Genomic DNA, 19,269 nt, shown 5'->3' with positions numbered 1-19,269 from the left:
GTGGCTCTCAGGGAGGGAGGCTTTCATAAATTGGTGAAAAACCTAGCATATCTAAAGTTAGTTTGTTTTTTTGACAAAACCGTTTTTAAAAGATAAGTCAATGAGAAAAGAAGTTTAACGTATTTAGAAAGCAATTCAGCCATCCCTCTCAAGCTTAAGGAACACTCTCCTGAAACCTCCAAAAATGGGCATAATAGAGTTAAAGCGAGCCAGTCTTACGTTTGCATGCTTTGGAATTTGAAATGCAGCGCAACTATTTCGACTCACCATAGAAAACAACAAATAGAACCTTCAAGTAAAACATTTTTCAATATCCAAAAACCTTCTTTAAACAAAGAAAAATCTCACCTCCAAATATTTTTTCCAAACACAATAACTGGTTTTACATTTTAAACATCATTACATATTTTACTACATAATACACTCTACAAGATTTCAGAAAATCGGGTACATTTTCGTGTGCACCATGAAATGAAGTGTTCAACCTAAAACTGCACACACTTCTGCGAGGCGTTAAGATATGCTTAGGTCCTAGAAGCTCAAGGCTTGAAGTAAAAAAGGAATCTAGTTCCTCTTCTGCCGCTTCGTTAAGTGCATTCCAAAAAGTGTGATCGTTTACTCCACTCAGAACTTTTGACGATTTTAATGCTACTACAAGAAAGAGCAATTACACTGGGCAAATAAATATTTAAGTAGACTGCAATTCAGTATTTGCGCACTTACCACTAACCCCTACTACGAACCAGAAGCAACCAAGAGTGACCCAATCGGAAAAGAGAATCCTCTTTTTGGCAAAGCTAGGCAGAGAGAAAACCTTAACTTTGGGGATTCATTTCAAGGAATGTCTACAAGCATTCCTCTCTCTCTTAATTATCTTATGTCTGCTCTACACAATATTGCACGGGCGGCAGAAACAGAGGTCTTTCAGATCTTGGGGGGAAAAAAGCGCACGACCCCCGAGTCTGAGGACCCCAAGTCCCAGCAGCCTGGCGGGCACACGTTTACCCTCAGGGTCAGGGCGCGCGCTCCCGTTGCGGCCGGGGGCGCGCCGACGCCGCGGCGCAGGGCCCGGCCCGACTCGCGAGCGCTAGGCGGGCGCCGGGGGGCTCTGTCCGGTTCGGCCGCCGGGCTCGCATCCCTGCGCGCATGCCCCGGCCCATAGCCCCAGGAGAACGGGGCAAAAGGGCGACTGTTACCCAATAATAGCGCCCTGCACGTTCGCAACAATGCAGGCAGGGAACCCGAGAGCCGCGGCAGGGAACCGGAAAGCGAGAGAGCCCGGCTCGGCGGCTGCTCCTGCGCGCGAGCCCAGGGCTCACAGGGGAGCACGCGTCGGCCGGAAAGCAGCGCTGGGGAGAAGCGTGGGCGCGAGGGGGCAAGGGCACGGGTCCCGGCGTCCCGCGGAGGTCGCCTCACGAGGCGAGGCGCGGACGTCCGAGCTGCCCCGTGCCACACGTCGGCCCAGCTTCCGAGGGCCCAGCCCGGTCGCGGCGGGGAAAGGTGCCGGCGCCACCAGGCCGCCGCCTCCAGGCGCGATGAATCGGGCTTTTTCCCAGTGCGTAGTCCAGGCCTGGCCGCCCCGGCCCGTCCGGGGTGACTCAGGGCCCGGCCCCGCTCGCTCTCCTGCCGCCCTCGGCGTCCTCTGCCCACGAGTCCCCCGGCCCGGCCGCCATTCCGCCCGGCCGCGTTTCGGCTGCTCAGGCCTCGCCAGGCGCCTGGGCTCGGCCGCCGCGGCCCAAGTCACTGCGACACCGCGGCTCGGGGCCGGGCCTGCGCCGCCGCCGCCACCTCTTCTCGGCCCCGGCGGCTGCCGACACTCACCCGCATCCCTGTGGTGCCCCAAAGGCTCCCGCGACGCCTCCGCCTGGTCGCTGGGCCTGGGCCCCGGCGAAAGCCCCGTCCCGCCAAGGTCTGGCTGCGTCCCTCAGCCACCGGGGCTGCCCCGCCTGGAGCTGCGTGCGACACGGCGCCCGCCTCCTCCTCCTCCCCTGCCCGCCCGGCCCTCCTCCTCCCGCCGCCGCCGCCTGCACCACGCAACCTCCGCCCTCTCGCCTTCCCTCCGCGGCTCCCCGCCCTCTTCGGCCTCACCGGCTCCGGCGACCGCGGGGGAGAAGCTGTTGGGGGAGGGCCGGAACGCACCGCCATCGGCGTCCGGGGCGGGGGAGCCGAGAAACCGTCGTCGCCATCGCCCCGCCAGCCCGAGGCGCGGGAGGGGCCCGGAAAGCTCCCGCCCGCCCGCCGATGCCGGCGGCCCCGGGGGCGCCCCTTCCGCGGCCGAGGCCCCCGCTAGCGTGGGGAGCTTCTACCTGCGAGCCCGCGGCCCCTGCCCCGGACACCCGAGCCATCCCCGACCCGGGGCACCGGATTCTCCGCCAGGTTTTACAGCCTCCCTCGCCTTGGGGCCGCCGCGGAGGACCCCTTCCCGCCACTTCGGACCTCGCGAGCGGGGCTGAGCTGCTTGGGTCGGGGACACCACCAGCCTCTGGAGAAACGGCCTGAAGCACCCCGAAGGAGAGGGGGTCCCAGTCCCCCCGCTCCTCCCCTGTGCGCACACCGCCCCCCCCAGCTGGCCTCGAACCTGACTCCCCACCTTTGTCGACCGGGACTGGGGGATGCACCCTAGATCAGAAAGTCAGAGGTGGCCAGGTGGCCCTCCGAATCGGCGCAGACTTCCGAGGAACCTGCAGCCAATTCTCGATCCCCTTAACACCTGCAAGGCCTTAGGAATCGGCTCCAGAAAGCTCGAGCTTATCTGCGTGTCTCTTTTTAAAAATCACTTATAAGATTAAACCTAACTAGGCTTTCCCTTTCAGACTTTCACTAACTCCTGTTTGGCAAATTTTGACATTCACTCTATCCTTCGTCTTTGTAAGGACAAATCAAGACTTAGAAGGCTTTGATTACATACACGGATGGCATGAGTCGTGATATAAAGTAGTATTGTTTTCACGTGTAGTTCGAAGTCATCTCATTTGAAATTAACTGTCATAATTGGCTATTTGGAATATTCAACCTAAAGCCTATCCGCTGCTGTGGTGACGGGTGGAGGAAGCGTTGTGGAACCCCCACATCTAGTGAGGGGTGGCTTATTAATACCACGGCTCACAGCATAACAGAGCGGCTCATTCCATGAACAACCCCGGGGGGATTTCGAACTCTATCATCTGGGCAAAAGATGTAATGAGTGTAACTTCCTGTTTTCTCCAAACGAAAACACTACACAGATTCCTGTACCACTCTGGGACAGAAATCCTCAGCCAGAGCAGAGGGCCGTCGCCAGAGTCCACACTGTTTCCTGCGTAACGTGGGTTTGTCTCTGAAGAAACATCCCACTGGTGTATGTGATCCCCTCTATTGAAATGTGGTCTTTTATCCACATCTCAGTCTCTCTAGAAGTAATGCATTTGTATGTACTTGTCACTCAGGTATGTAATCCCTTAATTTGTGCGGGATGTTGGGGTGTGAACAATTCTTGGTTTACATCCTACACTTTTGAATAACCTCGTCAAAACTTAGATGTATTTAACGCTTTTTTTTTTTTTTGTGAGCACATGGTAAAGTTGGAAGTAAAAATGGAAGGTTTATCCCTGTGGCCCATGTTTTCCAGTGTACATATGTGGGTTTTTAAAAAAAAAAAAAAGTCCCAATTTCTTCCTTTTACTGGAAACTGCGTTTTTTAGACAACTTAAGCTTCCTATTCCCTAACCAGTCTTCTCCAATCTTACCATTCAATATGGCCTCCTTTTCTGTGACTTCCTCCAGCTGAATAGAAGGGCTGAGTGGGTCAACCTTCCCTTTATTGTTTGTTTCCTCCACCCTCTATTTTTCCTTAATAGCAGTATTTGGTCCATCCACACCACCCTCCCTCTTCTCACTGCCTCCATTCCTGGTTCTTAACTCCTTTCTATTCTTTACTCTCCACCTGCCTACATGATCATTTTTAGCAGCAAATTTATTCCATCGACTTTTATGTCCACTTAACATCCAGATTGCATTTACTTTGCGCAGATAACCTTGTCTCCTACCTCACAGGTCAAGGCCACCTGCTGCTGTTTTCTACTTTAAAACATCCTTCCTCCATCTTTCTCCCCCAGCTCAGCAAAACTGATGTCCCTCTTGGATGACCCAAAGTTTGGAGGGATAATTAATTTGATAGATGTCAGAATCAAAGTTCAAAACAGTCTCAACAGACTACATTAAGCCAGAAGCAATGAAATAAAATATAAATTTCAAATCTAGAACAGTATGATGTACTAGTTGGAAAAGCCCAAGTTTTAGATTTTAGCGAACCTTGGTTTGTATCTAGCTACTCAAATTTGAGTCATATCCAGTAACTCTAATTACTATCTTTTGCTCTAGTAAGGTCAACTGTTAATTTGAGATAAAAATACCTACTTCATAAGAGTGTGAAGAGTAATTTCTTTGTAATTCCCACATAATTCGTGGAACATTCACCAACCATTAGTTCCCCTCCCTTTCTCATCTTCCACAAAGTGGATGTCTCTGTTGCCATTCATAACACTTTTTTTTTTTTTTTTTTTTGAGACGCAGTCTCGCTCTGTCGCCCAGGCTGGAGTGCAGTGGCCAGATCTCAGCTCACTGCAAGCTCCGCCTCCCGGGTCTATGCCATTCTCCTGCCTCAGCCTCCCGAGTAGCTGGGACTACAGGTGCCTGCCACCTCGCCCGGCTAGTTTTTTGTATTTTTTTAGTAAAGACGGGGTTTCACCATGTTAGCCAGGCTGGTCTCGATCTCCTGACCTCATGATCCGCCTGTCTCGGCCTCCCAAAGTGCTGGGATTACAGGCTTGAGCCACCGCGCCCGGCCCATAACACATTCTTTAGTTCATATAGACCTGGAAACAGACTCAAAATCCTAACCCATTCACCTTGTATCCCAGAGCTGTCACCACCCTAGAGAAATTCTTGGCCTATGTTGGGTCAGTCATTACCATCATCATACTCATTTTTCAATGAGAAAACCTAAGGCTCAGAGATGTTAGGCAATTTGCTCCAAATCACTCAGCCTGAGCAGTGGCATAACCTGACCCAGTGACTCCCAATTCTGTGTATATCCACTCCTTTACTAAGATATTCTCCCACACTTATGTTGATCCTTTAACCTTTCAAATGTTTTTCCTGGTTCTTATCTCTTCTGTATCCTTCCCCTTGTGTCATGACTGATGGCAGATGATTCCTTCTAAACCGATACCTTCATCATTATAATTTTGCCTTTTCAAGCTTCAGTGGTTCCATATTGTTTACAGTGTTCAATCCAAATTTGGACCTGGCACTTAAGGTTTACCAGATCTTGCCCTAACTTGCTTTTCCAAATTTATTTCCTGCCACTTCCCAGAAGGAACTCTCAATGCCATCCAGTCCTGTTGGTTGTACTCACTCGCCCACAGATGAGCTGTGAATCGCCATTTATGAGGGCCTGCTTCAGTTGTTCCCTTAGCAGAGACCATTCCCCACTTCTTTCCTCCGTCTCCAAATCATGCTCACGTTTCAAGATCCAGCTCACACCCCCTCCCAGGAAGCCCACCTCACACCTTCTACCCAAGCTTTGTGATCTCTCCCTGATTTGCCTGCTCACATGTGTCTTTAAACTAGGTGGTCTGTGCCGTGGGGTGAGAGACAATTTCCTAACGTTCACCTGCCCCCTCAGCATTGTGCCCAAAGAACACTGAAGCAGATTCCAAGCACATTTGCTTACTACTGAAATGAAAGTGTACAGGTGTTACTTGACTAACCATATGAACTACTATTTCTAAGACACAGGTAAGTAACTACCCATCCAGTGCAAAGTGAATGAACAGGATGATTCTCAAACCTGGCTTTGCTTTAGAATCACCTGGGGACTTGACTAATTCCAAGTGCTCCGCTCCAGATCTACTGAATCAAAAGTAGGTGGGAAGCAGCAGGGAGGGAACATGAAACTGCCAGAGTTTATATCCTGGCATCGCGACTTATTATCTGGGGAACTTTAAGCAAGTTACTTAACCTCTCTGTGCCTCAGTTTCTTCATCTATGACATAGGGATGATAATAATAGTACCTTGGCTGGGTGTGGTGGCTCATGCCTGTCATCCCAGCACTTTGGGAGGCCAAGGCATGTGGATCACTTGAGGTGACCAGCCTGGCCAACAAGGTGAAACCCTGTCTCTATTAAGAATACAAAAATCAGCCGAGCGTGGTGGCATGCACCTGTAATCCCAGCTATTCAGGAGGCTGAGGCAAGAGAATCGTTTGGACCCTGGAGACGGAGGTTGCAGTGAGCGGAGATTGTGCCACTGCACTCCAGCCTAGGGTGACAGAGTGAGACTCTGTCTCAAAATATTAATAATATCTCATATAAGGTTGTTGTACATTAAATCCTTAATAAATATTACCTATGACAATGATAATTTTTCAATTAAACTTGTTTGTTTAATCCAAATCATGAAATATACATTACTTGTGATTCTTAAAAAAACATTAGTTCTGCTTACAAAAGTAGTTACATATATGCTATAACTATACAGAGTAATTCAACTAGATTAGTATCCAAAGGAAGCAGGAAAGAGATGAAATAATTGAATAATTTCTTCTCTGTAGAGTTTTAAATTCTTTTTGAAGAAGCAGGTGTTTAAGTCCCCTACTTTAATTTCTTTCTTTCTTCTTGTATTTTTTTTTTTTTTTTTTTGAGACTTGGTCTCACTTTGTCGCTGAGGCTGGAGTGCAGTGGCATGATCATGGCTCACTGCAGCCTCAACGTTTTGGACTCAGGTGATCCTCCCACCTCAGCCTCCCAAAGTACTGGGATTACAGGCATTACTGTAACCTGGCCTAATCCCCTACTTTGGTTTCATTAGAAAGGATTTCATAGCTAATATTGGTCTATCAAATGCCAAATAAACAAGATTTTAATAATAGAGGTAACTAGATATAAAATATCATACAGAAATTTACTTACCAAAGTCACAAACTGTCTGAAGGGGAAACATAGTATTGGTAGACCTCATCCTCTCAACTCTTGACTTATAAGTTGTGTATCTAAACAAATACACAAAGGCCTTGTTTTTATTGCCTGGAATTCCACCAAAGATTCTTAAGTATCATTTCTTAAAGATGCAAATAGCTCTAGGAGGTAGGAGGGTTTGATAGTCGTTCACACATTGGCATTTACTAGTTCAATCAGGTTGCTATTTTTTGTGTGTTTTTGAGATGGGTTTCACTCTGTTGCCCAGGCTGGAATGCGGTGACATGATCACAGCTCACTGCAGCCTCGACCTCCTGGACACAAACAATCCTCCCATCTCAGCCTCCTGAATAGCACCTGTCACCATCCCCGGCTAATTAAAAAAATTTTTTAAAACAATGGGATCTTGTTATGTTGCCCAGGCTGATCTTGAACTCCTGGGCTCAAGCAATCCTCCTGCCTCGACCTCCCAACGTGCTGGGATTACCATACTTCATCTGGCCAGGTCGCCTTCTTTTTAACACAGATCAGTAGCACCTAAACACAGAAAGGTTGGGGCAAATCAAGTTTTGGAAAAACACTGAGTGCCTCAGGGAAGGCTGAAGGCCTTAGGCCAGAGGTTCTGGGAGGAGGAGGCTTAATCTAAAGAAGAAAATGAAGAAAAGGAGAAGAAGGATTTAACAATTTAACCTGTCTGATTTCAGATCTTGCATATTGCCAGTTCTAGGCCTCTTATTTTGGAATCCAGAAAATACTGGTGTAAGACAGTCATGAATTAAACTTTTGAGTCTGACCTGGGAGACCTAAACACCATCGTAACATTGTATCAATTTGGATCAGATGAAATAGCAATGTATTTTCCAATGATTCAACCTAGTTTCTATGAGATATTTTTCAGAGAAAAGTGTTCTAAAATATTGTCGTCGTCGTCGTCTTCTTCTTCTTCTTCTTCTTCTTCTTCTTCTTCTTCTTCTTCTTCTTCTTCTTCTTCTTCTTCTTCTTCTTCTTCCTCTTCCTCTTCTTCTTCTTCTTCTTCTTCTTCTTCCTCCTCCTCCTCCTCCTCCTCCTCCTCTTCCTCTTCTTTCTTCTTCTTTCTTCTTTTTTTTTTTTTAAACAGAGTCTGTCTCTGTCACCCAGGCTGGAAGTGTGGTTGATCACAGCTCACTGCAGCCTTGACATCCTGGTCTCAAGTAATCCTCCCACCTCAGCCTCCTGTGTAGCTGGGACCACAGGTGTGTGCCACCATGCCCAGCTTTTCTTTTTTCTTTTTTTCCTGCAATGTTGCCCAGGTTACTTTTTTTTCCTTGTTGTGTATTTCTGGGTTTGTGTGTGTGTGTGTTGTGTTGTTTTGTTTTGTTTTGAGACCGAGACTTGCTATTTTGCCCAGGCTGGTCTCGAACTCCTGGGCTCAAGTGACCCTCCCGTGTTAGCCTCCTGAGTAGCGAGGACTACAATACACCCCTGAGCCCAGCCTAGAATTGCTTTTTCCAGGGAGTTTTCTATGACCCTTCATATCTCAACCCACCCCATGTCTACATCTGGATTAGTTGTCCTTCTTGTGTAATTCTTTTGTACCATGTAGTTATTATATTGCATTATAATTTTTTCCTTCTCTATCTCCTACTCCCTCACAGATTGTGAGCTCCTTGAATTCAGGTGCTGTGTCTTTTGTCACTATATCTACAACATTTAGTACAGTGCGTGACACATAGTATACTGAAAGTGGTTAGAACCCAACTCATGCACTAATTGGGATTGTTTGTACTATGAAATTCAGTCATTCCACTTTCCTTCTCAAAGACCTTCCATAATTCTCTGCTTCCTAAAAGAATCTCAAACACCTCATTCCTAATATTGAAGCATTCTCTACACTTTGGCTCCAATGGATTATTCCCTCTGGTTTCTTATACATATCATACCAGATCCAAACTAGATTCTTATGAATGCCCGATTAGGCTCCATGCGTTTCCTCATCCAACTGTAACTTCCACAGAAATTGCTCTTCTCCAGTCACTGCTTACCCAAATATAACCCATCCTTCTGGGCCTACCTTAAATGCAGTCTCTTTAGTGAAACCTTTCCTGCTCTTCTACCCGATGTGAATTCCACTTCTCCCCTTGCACTGGGTAAGCTTCTTAAAGACATTCTTGAACAAGTTTGTATCCCTACAGGACTGTATTAAATTATGGAGGCTGGCAAGTCCAAAATCTGCAGGGTAGGTTGGCAAGCTGTACACTCACAGAAGAACCAATGTTGAAGTTCAAGTGTGAAGGCCATCAGGCTGGCAGAATTTCTTCTTGCTCAAGAAATATCAGTCTTTTGCTCTATTAAGGCCTTCAACCAATTTGATGAGGCCCACCCACATATGGATAGCAAGTTGCTTTATTCAAAGTCCACCAATGAGGCCAGGCACGGTGGCTCATGCCTGTAATCCCAGCACTTTGGGAGGCTGAGGTGGGTGGATCACTTGAGGTCAAGAGTTTGAGATCAGATTGGCCAACACGGTGAAACGCTGTCTCTACAAAAATACAAAAATAGCCAGGCGTCGGAAGGCAGAGGTTGCAGTGAGTTGAGATGGTACCATTGCACTCTAGCCTGGATGACAGAGTGAGACTCTGTCTTAGAAAGAAAAAACAAACAAAAATAAATAAATAAAACAAATAAATAAATAAAACAATGACTGTTAATCTCATCCAAAAAACACCTTCACAGAAACATCCAGAATAATTGACCGAATATCCAGGCACCATGGTCCAACCAATTTGATGCATAAAATTAAACACCACAAGAACTAAGTGGAATGTCCTGGATGTAGCAAATGGCATTTTATTTCTTTAACAAGTAATTTATACTTGGCCGGGCACAGTGGCTCACACCTGTAATCTCAGCACTTTGGGAGGCTGAGGTGGGCAGATCACTTGAGTTAGGAGTTCAAGACCAACCTGGGCGACATGGTGAATCCCCATCTCTACTAAAAATACAAAAATTAGGCAGGTGTGGTGGCATGCACCTGTAATTCCAGCTACTCGGGAGGCTGAGGCAGGAGAATCGCTTCAACCCGGAAGTCGGAGGTTACAGTGAGCCGAGATCACACCACTGCACTCCAGCCTGGGTGATGCAGTGAGACTCTGTCTCAAAAAAAAAGTAATTTATACTCATTGCCTCAAGTTTCCTACTTTCTAGTGACTCAGCCCATCTCTACCCACCTACTATGTTCAACAGTTCCTCTCCTGCATTTGATGTTTGTTCTACCTGCCCCTCCATCTGGAAACCACTCATCCTTTAACTCCCAAACTCCTGTGCCCTCATGGCTCTTCTAGCTAATCAATCTTTCTGCAGCTGGCTCTCTTCCACCCTCCTCTTAAATGTGGGTTCCTGAAGGTTCCATTCTTGGCCACCTTTTCTTGCTATATCTTCTTCTTGTGTGATCTTGTCAGTTTCACTTGTCATCTATGTCAAGTTATCATCTTTGACTTTATTCAGGGACACTTCAAGGTTTCATGGTGCTTGAAGTTTATATAATTTAACACAGGAGTATTCTTTAAGAAGACGTCTATGCTAGGATGGCTAGCAATAACTTAGTTACACATGGAACTCCCCTAAATGTATCCCATGAAGCCCAACCTATATGGTATCTCAAACTTATCTTGCCCCTAAACAGGCCCCCCCGCAATGCCTAGAGGACTCCAGTGCCACCTGACCTGGCGGGAAGTGTGAAGAAGATGTTAGGGTGGAAAGAGGTAACAATCTTAGTCTTAATCACAGCAAAAATAACCTACTTTTGAAATTGTTACAAAAAAGAAACATGACAACATGAATGTATTGCTAAGGCCCTTGCCAGGTGCTTGAAAGACCCCCTGCCGGTGAGGAGAGCTGAAGCTAATGTTTGGTACCTTCAAGAGTATCTGGTCCATCTGTCTTCAGCCTGACCTCTCCCACACTTTAGGTCTGATTTTCTAGCTGCTTGCCAGACCCCTGTACTTGAACGTCCCTCATATTTCAAACCATTTGGCCTCAAATAAAGACCATTATTCCTTATTCTACCCCTGACCCATCTCATGTATTTTCCTTTGTTTTTCTGTCTCTGATATTGACATCATTGTTCCTGTGCTGTTATAAAGAGCTACCTGAGACTGTGAAATTTATAAAGAAAAGAGGTTTAATTGACACACAGTTCTACCGGCTGTATAGTACGCATGGCTGGCAGGCCTCAGGAAACTTGCAGTCATGGCAGGACTGCCCAGTTATTCAAGTTAGCAGCTCAGTTGTTTCCTGTTCTGCCCTGTCCCCGCTCCATATCCATTTGTTTATTAGATCCCATCAGGTTTGTACCTGTATTTGCCTTCATTTGGACTGCCGAAAGGCCTCCTCGCTGTCTCCCTGCCTCTGGTCTCCTCCAATTCATCCTCCACATAGCCATGAAGCTATTTTTCTAAAATATGGTAATGACTTTCTCAAGAAGCAGGACAGCATGGGCTCTGGAGCTAGCACTCAGGTTTAAATCTTGGCTGTACTGCTTACTTCCTGTTTGACTTTCGACAAGTTATTTAATCTATGACTCAGTTTCCTACTTATAAAATGGAAATACTGGCCGGGCACGGTGGCTCACACCGTAATCCCAGCACTTTGGGAGACCAAGGCAGGCAGATTGCCTGAGCTCAGGAGTTCAAGACCAGCCTGAGCAACATGGTGAAAACTTGTCTCTACTAAAAATACAGAACAAAACAAAACAAAACAAAACTAGCTGGGCGTGGTGGCGGAGGCCTGTAATGGGAGGCTGAGGCATGAGAATTGTTTGAGCCCTGGAGGCAGAGGTCGCGGTGAGCCAAGATCGCGCCACTGCACTCCAGCCTGGGTGACAGAGTGAGACTCTGTCTCAAAAAAACAAAACAAGACCAAAAAACAGGGAATAGTTCACACTTCACAGGAGATTTTAACAAATCAATTATAGCTTTTCTTGGTGTTGGATATTTGATACATAGAAAACATTAGTATGTTATTATCACTGTTAATATAGCTTTCCTATCAAAAATTTTTGATGGGACCAGGCACAGTGTCTCACGTGTGTAATCCCAGCACTTTGGGAGGCCAACGTGGGAGGACTGCCTGAAGTCAGGTGTTCGAGACCAGCCTGGCCAACATGGTGAAACCCCGCTTCTTTGAAAAATACAAAAATTAGCTGGGTGTGGTGGCACACACAGGTAATCCCAGCTACTCCAGAGGCTGAGGCAGGATGAGGCAGGAGAATCGCTTGAACCCGGAAGGGAGGTAACGGTTGCAGTGAGCCAAGATCGTGCCACTGCACTCCAGCCTGGGTGACAGAGTGAGATTCTCTCTCAAAAAAAACAAAACAAACTTTTGATGGTTTCACATACTGGACAAGACATTCAATAATCATCTTCACATTGAGACCTCAGCCCCTTTTCCCAGTGTCTGTTCTTGCCGCGTCTCTTCCTAGACCTTGTGCTGCAGACACTTGAAACTAGCAGATGCTCCCCAGGCCATTTGGGTACTCCTGGTTTTCCTTTGTTGGAAATGTCCTCCTTCCTTTTTCTTTCTCTGAAGAAATCTCAATAATTCCCCAGGTCCCTGATCCAATGTCATCTTCTCTCTGAAGTTTCCTCAGCCTCTTTGCCCTCACTGTATCCTGGTGTTTCTTAATAAACACTGAGCAAAAGGCGTCTGACAAACTCCTCCTCCCGAACTTTCTTTTTTCAATTGCCAAAAATGGGTTTTAAGTGTTTGAGTCACGATTATTGCATGCATGCTCTCATGTAATACTTGTAAAGTATATCTTGGATTATTCCAAGTTTTTATTGGCGTAAATCAGAGAGAGCGTTCTAGTCATGAATGATGAAGTGTGTTTTCCAGGTCATATTACATTCATGCCAGGAACATGGCATAGCCCATCAACACCATTTGTTAATATGATGTATTTTAAAGAACAATGATAGTATTTAGATAATGTTCACAGAGAATTTAAGAAATTTCAATGGCTTGGCCGGGCGCGGTGGCTCAAGCCTGTAATCCCAGCACTTTGGGAGGCTGAGACGGGCGGATCACGAGGTCAGGAGATCGAGACCATCCTGGCGAACACGGTGAAACCCCGTCTCTACTAAAAAAATACAAAAAAACTAGCCGGGCGAGGTGGCGGGCGCCTGTAGTCCCAGCTACACAGGAGGCTGAGGCAGGAGAATGGCGTAAACCCGGGAGGCGGAGCTTGCAGTGAGCTGAGATCCGGCCACTGCGCTCCAGCCCCGGCGACAGAGCGAGACTCCGTCTCAAAAAAAAAAAAAAAAAAAGAAATTTCAATGGCTTTAGAGCTTTGTTTTCTTGGTCTGTAGGGTCAGTTGCTTTTGACTTGATATTCACTTGGGAATGGAAAAATGGAGCTAAAGGAGCTGGCAGGTTGATGTCATCAATTAACAGATAATAACGAGAAAGATATTATACCGCCATTCTATGGACAAAGGTACTTTTTTGCTAGTCTATGGGATGGCAAGGGAAGAGACCTCTTTAGAATTTGCCTAATTTCTCTGACCATTTTTAAAAAATAAAGGTGTTTTTGTTTTTTTGTTTTTTCTTGAGACGGTGTCTCATTCTGTCACCCAGGCTGGAGTGCAGTGATGCAATCTCAGCTCGCTGCAACCTCTGCCTTCCAGTTTAAGCAGTTCTCCTGCCTCAGCCTCCTGAGTAGCTGGGACTGCAGATGCTCACTACCATGCCTGGCTAATTTTTGTGTTTTTAGTAGAGATGGGGTTTCACCATGTTGACCAGGCTGGTCTTGAACCCCTGACCTCAGGTGACCTGCCCACCTTGGCCTCTCAAAGTTCTGGGATTATAGGCGTGAGCCACTGTGCCTGACCTTAAAGAATATAAGTTTAATTTATAGTTGAAATCTGGATTAATTTGCAATTGAAATCTGGCTAGTTCTGCTGACAGTAAGTTCAGAAATCAAACTCTCACTGAACAATGAGAGCTGTATGTTATTTTTGCTGATAATGTCCCAGGAACTTAGTGAGTGCTATTAAGCACAACTCCTCTGGTTTTGGCTCCTCTGAGGACTCCATCAGCCTACAAGTCTGTTTCTGTGACCTTAAGAGTTAATGAAGAGAGAAATACCAACATGAAAACAAGAATTTCAAAGATTCCTCTTGTATAACTGGGTAGGAGAGCAGGAGAGACAATGGAGGTGGGAGGCTGGCAACTAAATATTCAAGAGAAATACTCAAATTTTACTCCTGGTTGGGAAGCCAATCCATCTTCCCCATTCTTCTTCTTCTTCTTTTTTTTTTTTTTTAGATGGAGTCTCACTCTGTAACTGAGGCTGGAGTGCAGTGGTACAATCTCGGCTCACTGCAAGCTCCACCTCCCAGGTTCAAGCGATTCTCCTGCCTCAGCCTCCCGAGTAGCTGGGATTACAGGTGTGCGCCACCACGCTGGGCTAATTTTGGTATTTTTAGTAGAGACAGGGTTTCACCATGTTGCCCAGGATGATCTCGATCTCCTGACCTTGTAATCTGCCTGCCTCGGCCTCCCAAAGTGCTGGGATTACAGGCGTGAGCCACCACGCCTGGCTCTCGATTCTTTTGTCAGTGATATTTCCTTTTATTTTTCCATACCTCTTTCCTTCCGACCGCTCTAACCTTTTACTAAAGGATTAGAAATGGGTAAATATTCAGTAATCTAGTCCCTGGTTATGTTACGACAGCCAACTTAATTGCCTTTGAAAGAAAGGCTCCTTGGACAGTGCAAGGGCTCTTGTATTTTGGAGGTACCGGCAAGGCAACCTGGAAGAAACCGGTAACGGACAGAAATTTACTTGGAGCCACAGACGATTAAGACACTTAAGTTTTCCTGATAGAATAAGGTGAGTCGATGTAAAGAGTGAATATAAAACTCTAATGGTCAAAATACAGTGATTTTTTAAATCCCAGGTTACATACACGCTTGAAAAATAGTCAAGCATTTACCGAGATGTGTTTCCTGATTAGGCACTTCATAAACTACTTGCTAACTGACCTACTTCTTGTTTTTCTTCCCTGCAGTGAGAAAAAAGCTTTTTAGATTAGACAAGGGAAGGAAGGGTGGCTCTACCTTACACAGAGCAGGATATAATCCCATTGAATTTGTGCTACAGGTGAGCTTTTTCCAGCTCTGCCGTCAGTCTGAGGAAGACTAGGGGAAGAAGCAAGGGAGAGGCTCCCACGGGAAAAAGACTGACTTAGGTATCCCAGCCTGTGCCTGGACAGGTGGCAGAAGAGGGAAAGCGCAGGCTCAGAGGCAGTCCAGCCTTTTCCGTCCTGCTGCCTCCAGGCTCTTCCAAAGGAGTAGATGGGATCTTTCAGGACAGCCCCTGGCTAAACAATCTCATTCTTCTGAAAGCCTAGAGTTCAAACCTGCCAGAGTTACCTGTATCTCTTATTGTAATTATCATTTTATACCTGCAAGCTATTTGGGAGCAGAGCTGTGTCCCCACACATTGTCCCCAGGAACCTTTCCAGGCTTACTTCCCATCCTGTCCTCTCTCACTCCTTTACCTGTACTGGCCTTTGCACTGCATACGTGTTCCTTACACTTTCCTTCCATGTAGCTTTTGCTGATTCTCCACTGGATGTGCTTCTTACTCCCGGGTTCATCTATTGCAATCCTACTTCACTTTCAAATCCTACTTCAGTTCTCATCTCATGAGACTCTGCAGAGTCCTTGGGCTGAAATAAATCTCGTTCTCCTTTGTGTGCTCATGGTTGTTTGCTTGGGCCTCTTTGATACACATGGCTTCTTGTCTGTATTTCCACTGTGCCAGACTCTAGACTCTGTCTTTTCATCCTGTTAATATGGTCTTTCGCAGAGTGAAAGGTTTTAGTTTTGACAATGTGCAATTCATCACTTTTTCTCTTTATGCATTGTGCTTTTGCTGTCGAGTCTGAGAACTCTTCACCCAGCTCTAGGTAGGTCCTGAAAGTTTTCTTCTATGTGTTTTTCTAAATGTTTTAGAGTTTTATGTTTTACATGTAACTGTGGGATCCATTTTGAGGTAGTTTCTGCATGATGTGTAAGGTTTAGGTCTAGCTTCATTTTTTTTTTTCCTATGGCTATCCAATTGCTCCTTCCATTGGATTCTTTTTGTAATTTTGTCCAAAAATAGTGGTACATAAGCCTGCGTGTGGTGGCTCATGCCTGTAATCCCAGCACTTTGGGAGGCGGGTGGATCACTTGAGGTCAGGAGTTTGAGACCAGCCTGATCAACATGGTGAAACCCCATCTCTCCCAAAAATACAAAAATTAGCTAGGTGTGGCGGCAGGCACCTGTAATCCCAGCTACTTGGGAGGCTGAGGCAGGAGAATCATTTGAACCCAGGAGGCAGAGGTTGCAGTGAGCTGAGATCATGCCACTGCACTCCAGCCTGGGCGACAGAGCAAGACTCTGTCTCAAAAAAAAAAAGGTAAAAGTAGTGGAGCGTATTTGTGGTCTTCTATTTCTGGGTTTGCTGTTCTATTCCATTGATTTATGTGTCTAGATTCCAGGTGCTTTGAGGACTAGAGATATGCTTTCCTTTTTGCAGTGCCTTTGGTATATTGCCTTGCAAATAGTACCATCTAACTCAGTGGCTGGCACATAGTCAGTGTTCAATAAATTTTTGTTGAAAGAAAGATTCAATAACAAGTACCTTATAAATGTGAGTTAAATTATTGCTGAATTAATTCTTAAATTTTTTTTTTTTTTTTGAGACGGAGTCTCGCTCTGTCGCCCAGGCTGGAGTGCAGTTGTGCGATCTCGGCTCACTGCAACCTCCACCTCCCAGGTTCAAGCGATTCTCCTGCCTCAGCCTCCCAAGTACCTGGGACTATAGGTGTGCGCCACCACGCCTGGCTAGTTTTTGTATTTTTAGTAGAGATGGGGTTTCACTGTGTTGGCCAGGATGGTCTCATCTCCTGACCTCATGATCTGCCTGCCTTGGCCTCCCAAAGTGCTGGGATTGCAGGCTTGAGCCACCGCACCCTGCCAATTCTTAAAATTTTGAGAGTCGGACCTCTGTGTCCTTGTAGCCTCAGCCTGGCGATAAGCTTTCCTTGGGCCTCTTGATACAGGAACTAGAGCCTCTCACATCCTGCACACTCTGGAGGCCTCTTGCCTCCAGGAGGGTCACACACTCAGCAGCAGCTCCCTCTGTAAGTCTCACCGTCCCCCACACAGCCTGCACCCCCAAGGCCTTCTGGCCGGCTGGTGCCCCGACTCCCACTGCACGTCCACACCTCCGGTTGTTGATCCCCACTGCCCTCTTGTGCTCTGGAGGGTGGCTTAGTGCTTGTGCAGCAACTACAGACCAGCTCTGGCCTGGCAAAACCAGCGAACTCTGCTCTCCTGTAGGCCAAAGCACACCTTATCAGTGAGTGCCGAACTCCTTCAAGGTCTCTCCTTCCTTGGGGACTCTCCCTTGCCCTAGGGTAACAAATAGAGTCTGCTTCTGTCTTATAGTCAACCTTTAATTTTTTAAATTAAGAAATCATTTTAATTTTTAATTTTTTTTAGAGATGGAGTCTTGCTCTGTTGCCAAGGCTGCAGTACGGTGGCACGATCACGGCTCACTGCACTTTCGAACTCCTGGGCTCAAGTGATCCTCCCACCTCAGCCTCCCGAGTAGCTGGGATTATAGGTGTGCACCACCATGCCTGGCTAATTATTTAAATTTTTGTAGAGACAGGGTCTTGCTACATTGCCCAGGCTGGTCTTGAACTCTGGGCATCAAGTGATCGTCTCTCCTCTCCTCAGCCTCCCAAAGCACTGGGGTTACAGGTGTGAGCCACTGTTCCTGGCCTCTTTCATAATAATTAATAACTCTTTATATTCAACTTCCTGTTTAACCTACCCTGTGGTTTCTTTTTTTATGCTGTTTTAATTCTTAATTTTTGTAGGTACATAGTAGGTGTATATAGGGTCCGTGAGACATTTTGATACAGGCATGCAATACGTAATAATCACATCAGGGTAAATGGAATATTCATCACCTCAAGCATTTACCCTTTCTTTGTGTTACAGACAATCCAATTATACTTTTTTAGTTATTTTATTTTATTGTTTGAGACGGAGTCTCTCTCTGTCACCCAAGCTGGAATGCATTGGTGCAATCTTGGCTCACTGCAGCCTCCACCTCCCAGGTTCAAGCGATTCTCCTGCCTCAGCCTCCTGAGTGGCTGGGATTACAGGCGTGCATCACCACACCCGGCTAATTTTTGTATTTTGAGTAGAGATGGGGTTTCACCATGTTGGCCAGGCTGGTCTCAAATTCCTGACCTCAAGTGATCCGCCCACCTCCGCCTTCCAAAATGCTGGGATTACAGACATGAGCCACTGCGCCTGGCCCTCTTTTAGTTACTTTAAAATGTACAATAAATTATTGTTATGCTATCAAATACTAGATCTTATTTGTTCTATCTAATTATATGTTTGTACCCATTAACCATTCCCCACTTCCTCTACCCTTACTACCCTTCCCAACCTCTAGTAGTCACTGTCCTAGTCTCTACCTCCATGAATTCAATTGTTTTAATTTTTAGCTCTCACAAATAAGTGAGAACATGCAAAGTCTATCTTTCTGTGCCTAGCTTATTTTACTTAACATAATGACCATCCACGTTTTATCCATGTTGCAAATGACAGGCTCGCATTCTTTTTTGTGGCTGAATAGTACTCCATCATTTATATATACCACATTTGTTTTCTTTATCCATTTGTCTATTGATGGACAGATCGGTTGCTTCCAAATCTTGGCTATTGTGAATAGTGCTGCAGTAAACATGGGAAGGAAGCTATCTCTTCGATACACTGATTTCCTTTCTTTTGAGTATATACCTAGCAGTGGGATTGTTAGATCACATGGTAGCTCGATTTTTAGCTTTTTGAGGAAATTCCAAACTGTTCTCCATAGTGGTTGAACTAATTTACGTTCCCACCAACAGCATATGAGGGTTCCCTTTTCTCTACATCCTCACCAGGATTTGTTATTGCCTGTCTTTTGGGTAAAAGACATTTTAATTAGGGTGAGATGATATCTCATTGTAGTTTTGATTTCCATTTCTCTGATAATCAGTTGTGTTGAGCACCTTTTAATTTACCTATCTGCCATTTGTATGTCTTCTTTTGAGAAATGTCTATTCAAATCTTTACCAGTTTTTTAATTGGATTATTAGATTTTTTTTTATTGAGTTGTTTGAGTTTCTTATATATTATCGTTATTGATCCCTTGTGAGGTAGTAGTTGGCAAATATTTTCTCTTATTCTGTGGGTTGTCCCTTCACTTTGTCGATTGG

The 19,269-nt window shown here is 45.9% G+C and overlaps 2 protein-coding genes across 19 annotated transcripts in view; one reads left to right on the top strand and one right to left on the bottom strand.

Moving 5' to 3' along the window:
- Positions 1–2,714, bottom strand: part of CUL1 (cullin 1) — a 104,235-nt gene extending 101,521 nt beyond the window's left edge. For 4 of the 12 annotated variants that reach the window (XM_005551080.4, XM_074036233.1, XM_065542722.1 and 1 more), the window contains exon 1: positions 1,822–1,948. The gene's annotated coding sequence lies outside the window, so the exon portion shown is untranslated. Of the gene's footprint in view, positions 1–723; positions 1,133–1,821; positions 1,949–2,088; positions 2,208–2,306; positions 2,485–2,590 lie in introns of those variants that run through there. The other 8 variants (XM_005551082.4, XM_074036235.1, XM_074036231.1 and 5 more) reach the window with 5 other exon arrangements.
- The window catches only part of LOC141409950 (uncharacterized), a 102,286-nt gene continuing 84,078 nt past the window's right edge, over positions 1,062–19,269 (top strand). For 6 of the 7 annotated variants that reach the window (XM_074036243.1, XM_074036238.1, XM_074036240.1 and 3 more), the window contains exon 1: positions 1,062–3,425. In XM_074036243.1, coding sequence (XP_073892344.1) covers positions 1,227–2,453 — 1,227 coding nt within the window. In that variant the 5' untranslated portion in view covers positions 1,062–1,226 and the 3' untranslated portion in view covers positions 2,454–3,425. The remainder of the gene's footprint in view (positions 3,426–19,269) is intronic. The other variant, XM_074036244.1, reaches the window with a different exon arrangement.

The sequence above is a fragment of the Macaca fascicularis genome, chromosome 3 (assembly GCF_037993035.2).
Source record: "Macaca fascicularis isolate 582-1 chromosome 3, T2T-MFA8v1.1".
Lineage (NCBI taxonomy): Eukaryota > Metazoa > Chordata > Mammalia > Primates > Cercopithecidae > Macaca > Macaca fascicularis.
The sequence above is the reverse complement of the archived record's forward strand: the minus strand, read 5'-3'. Positions and strand labels throughout refer to the sequence as shown.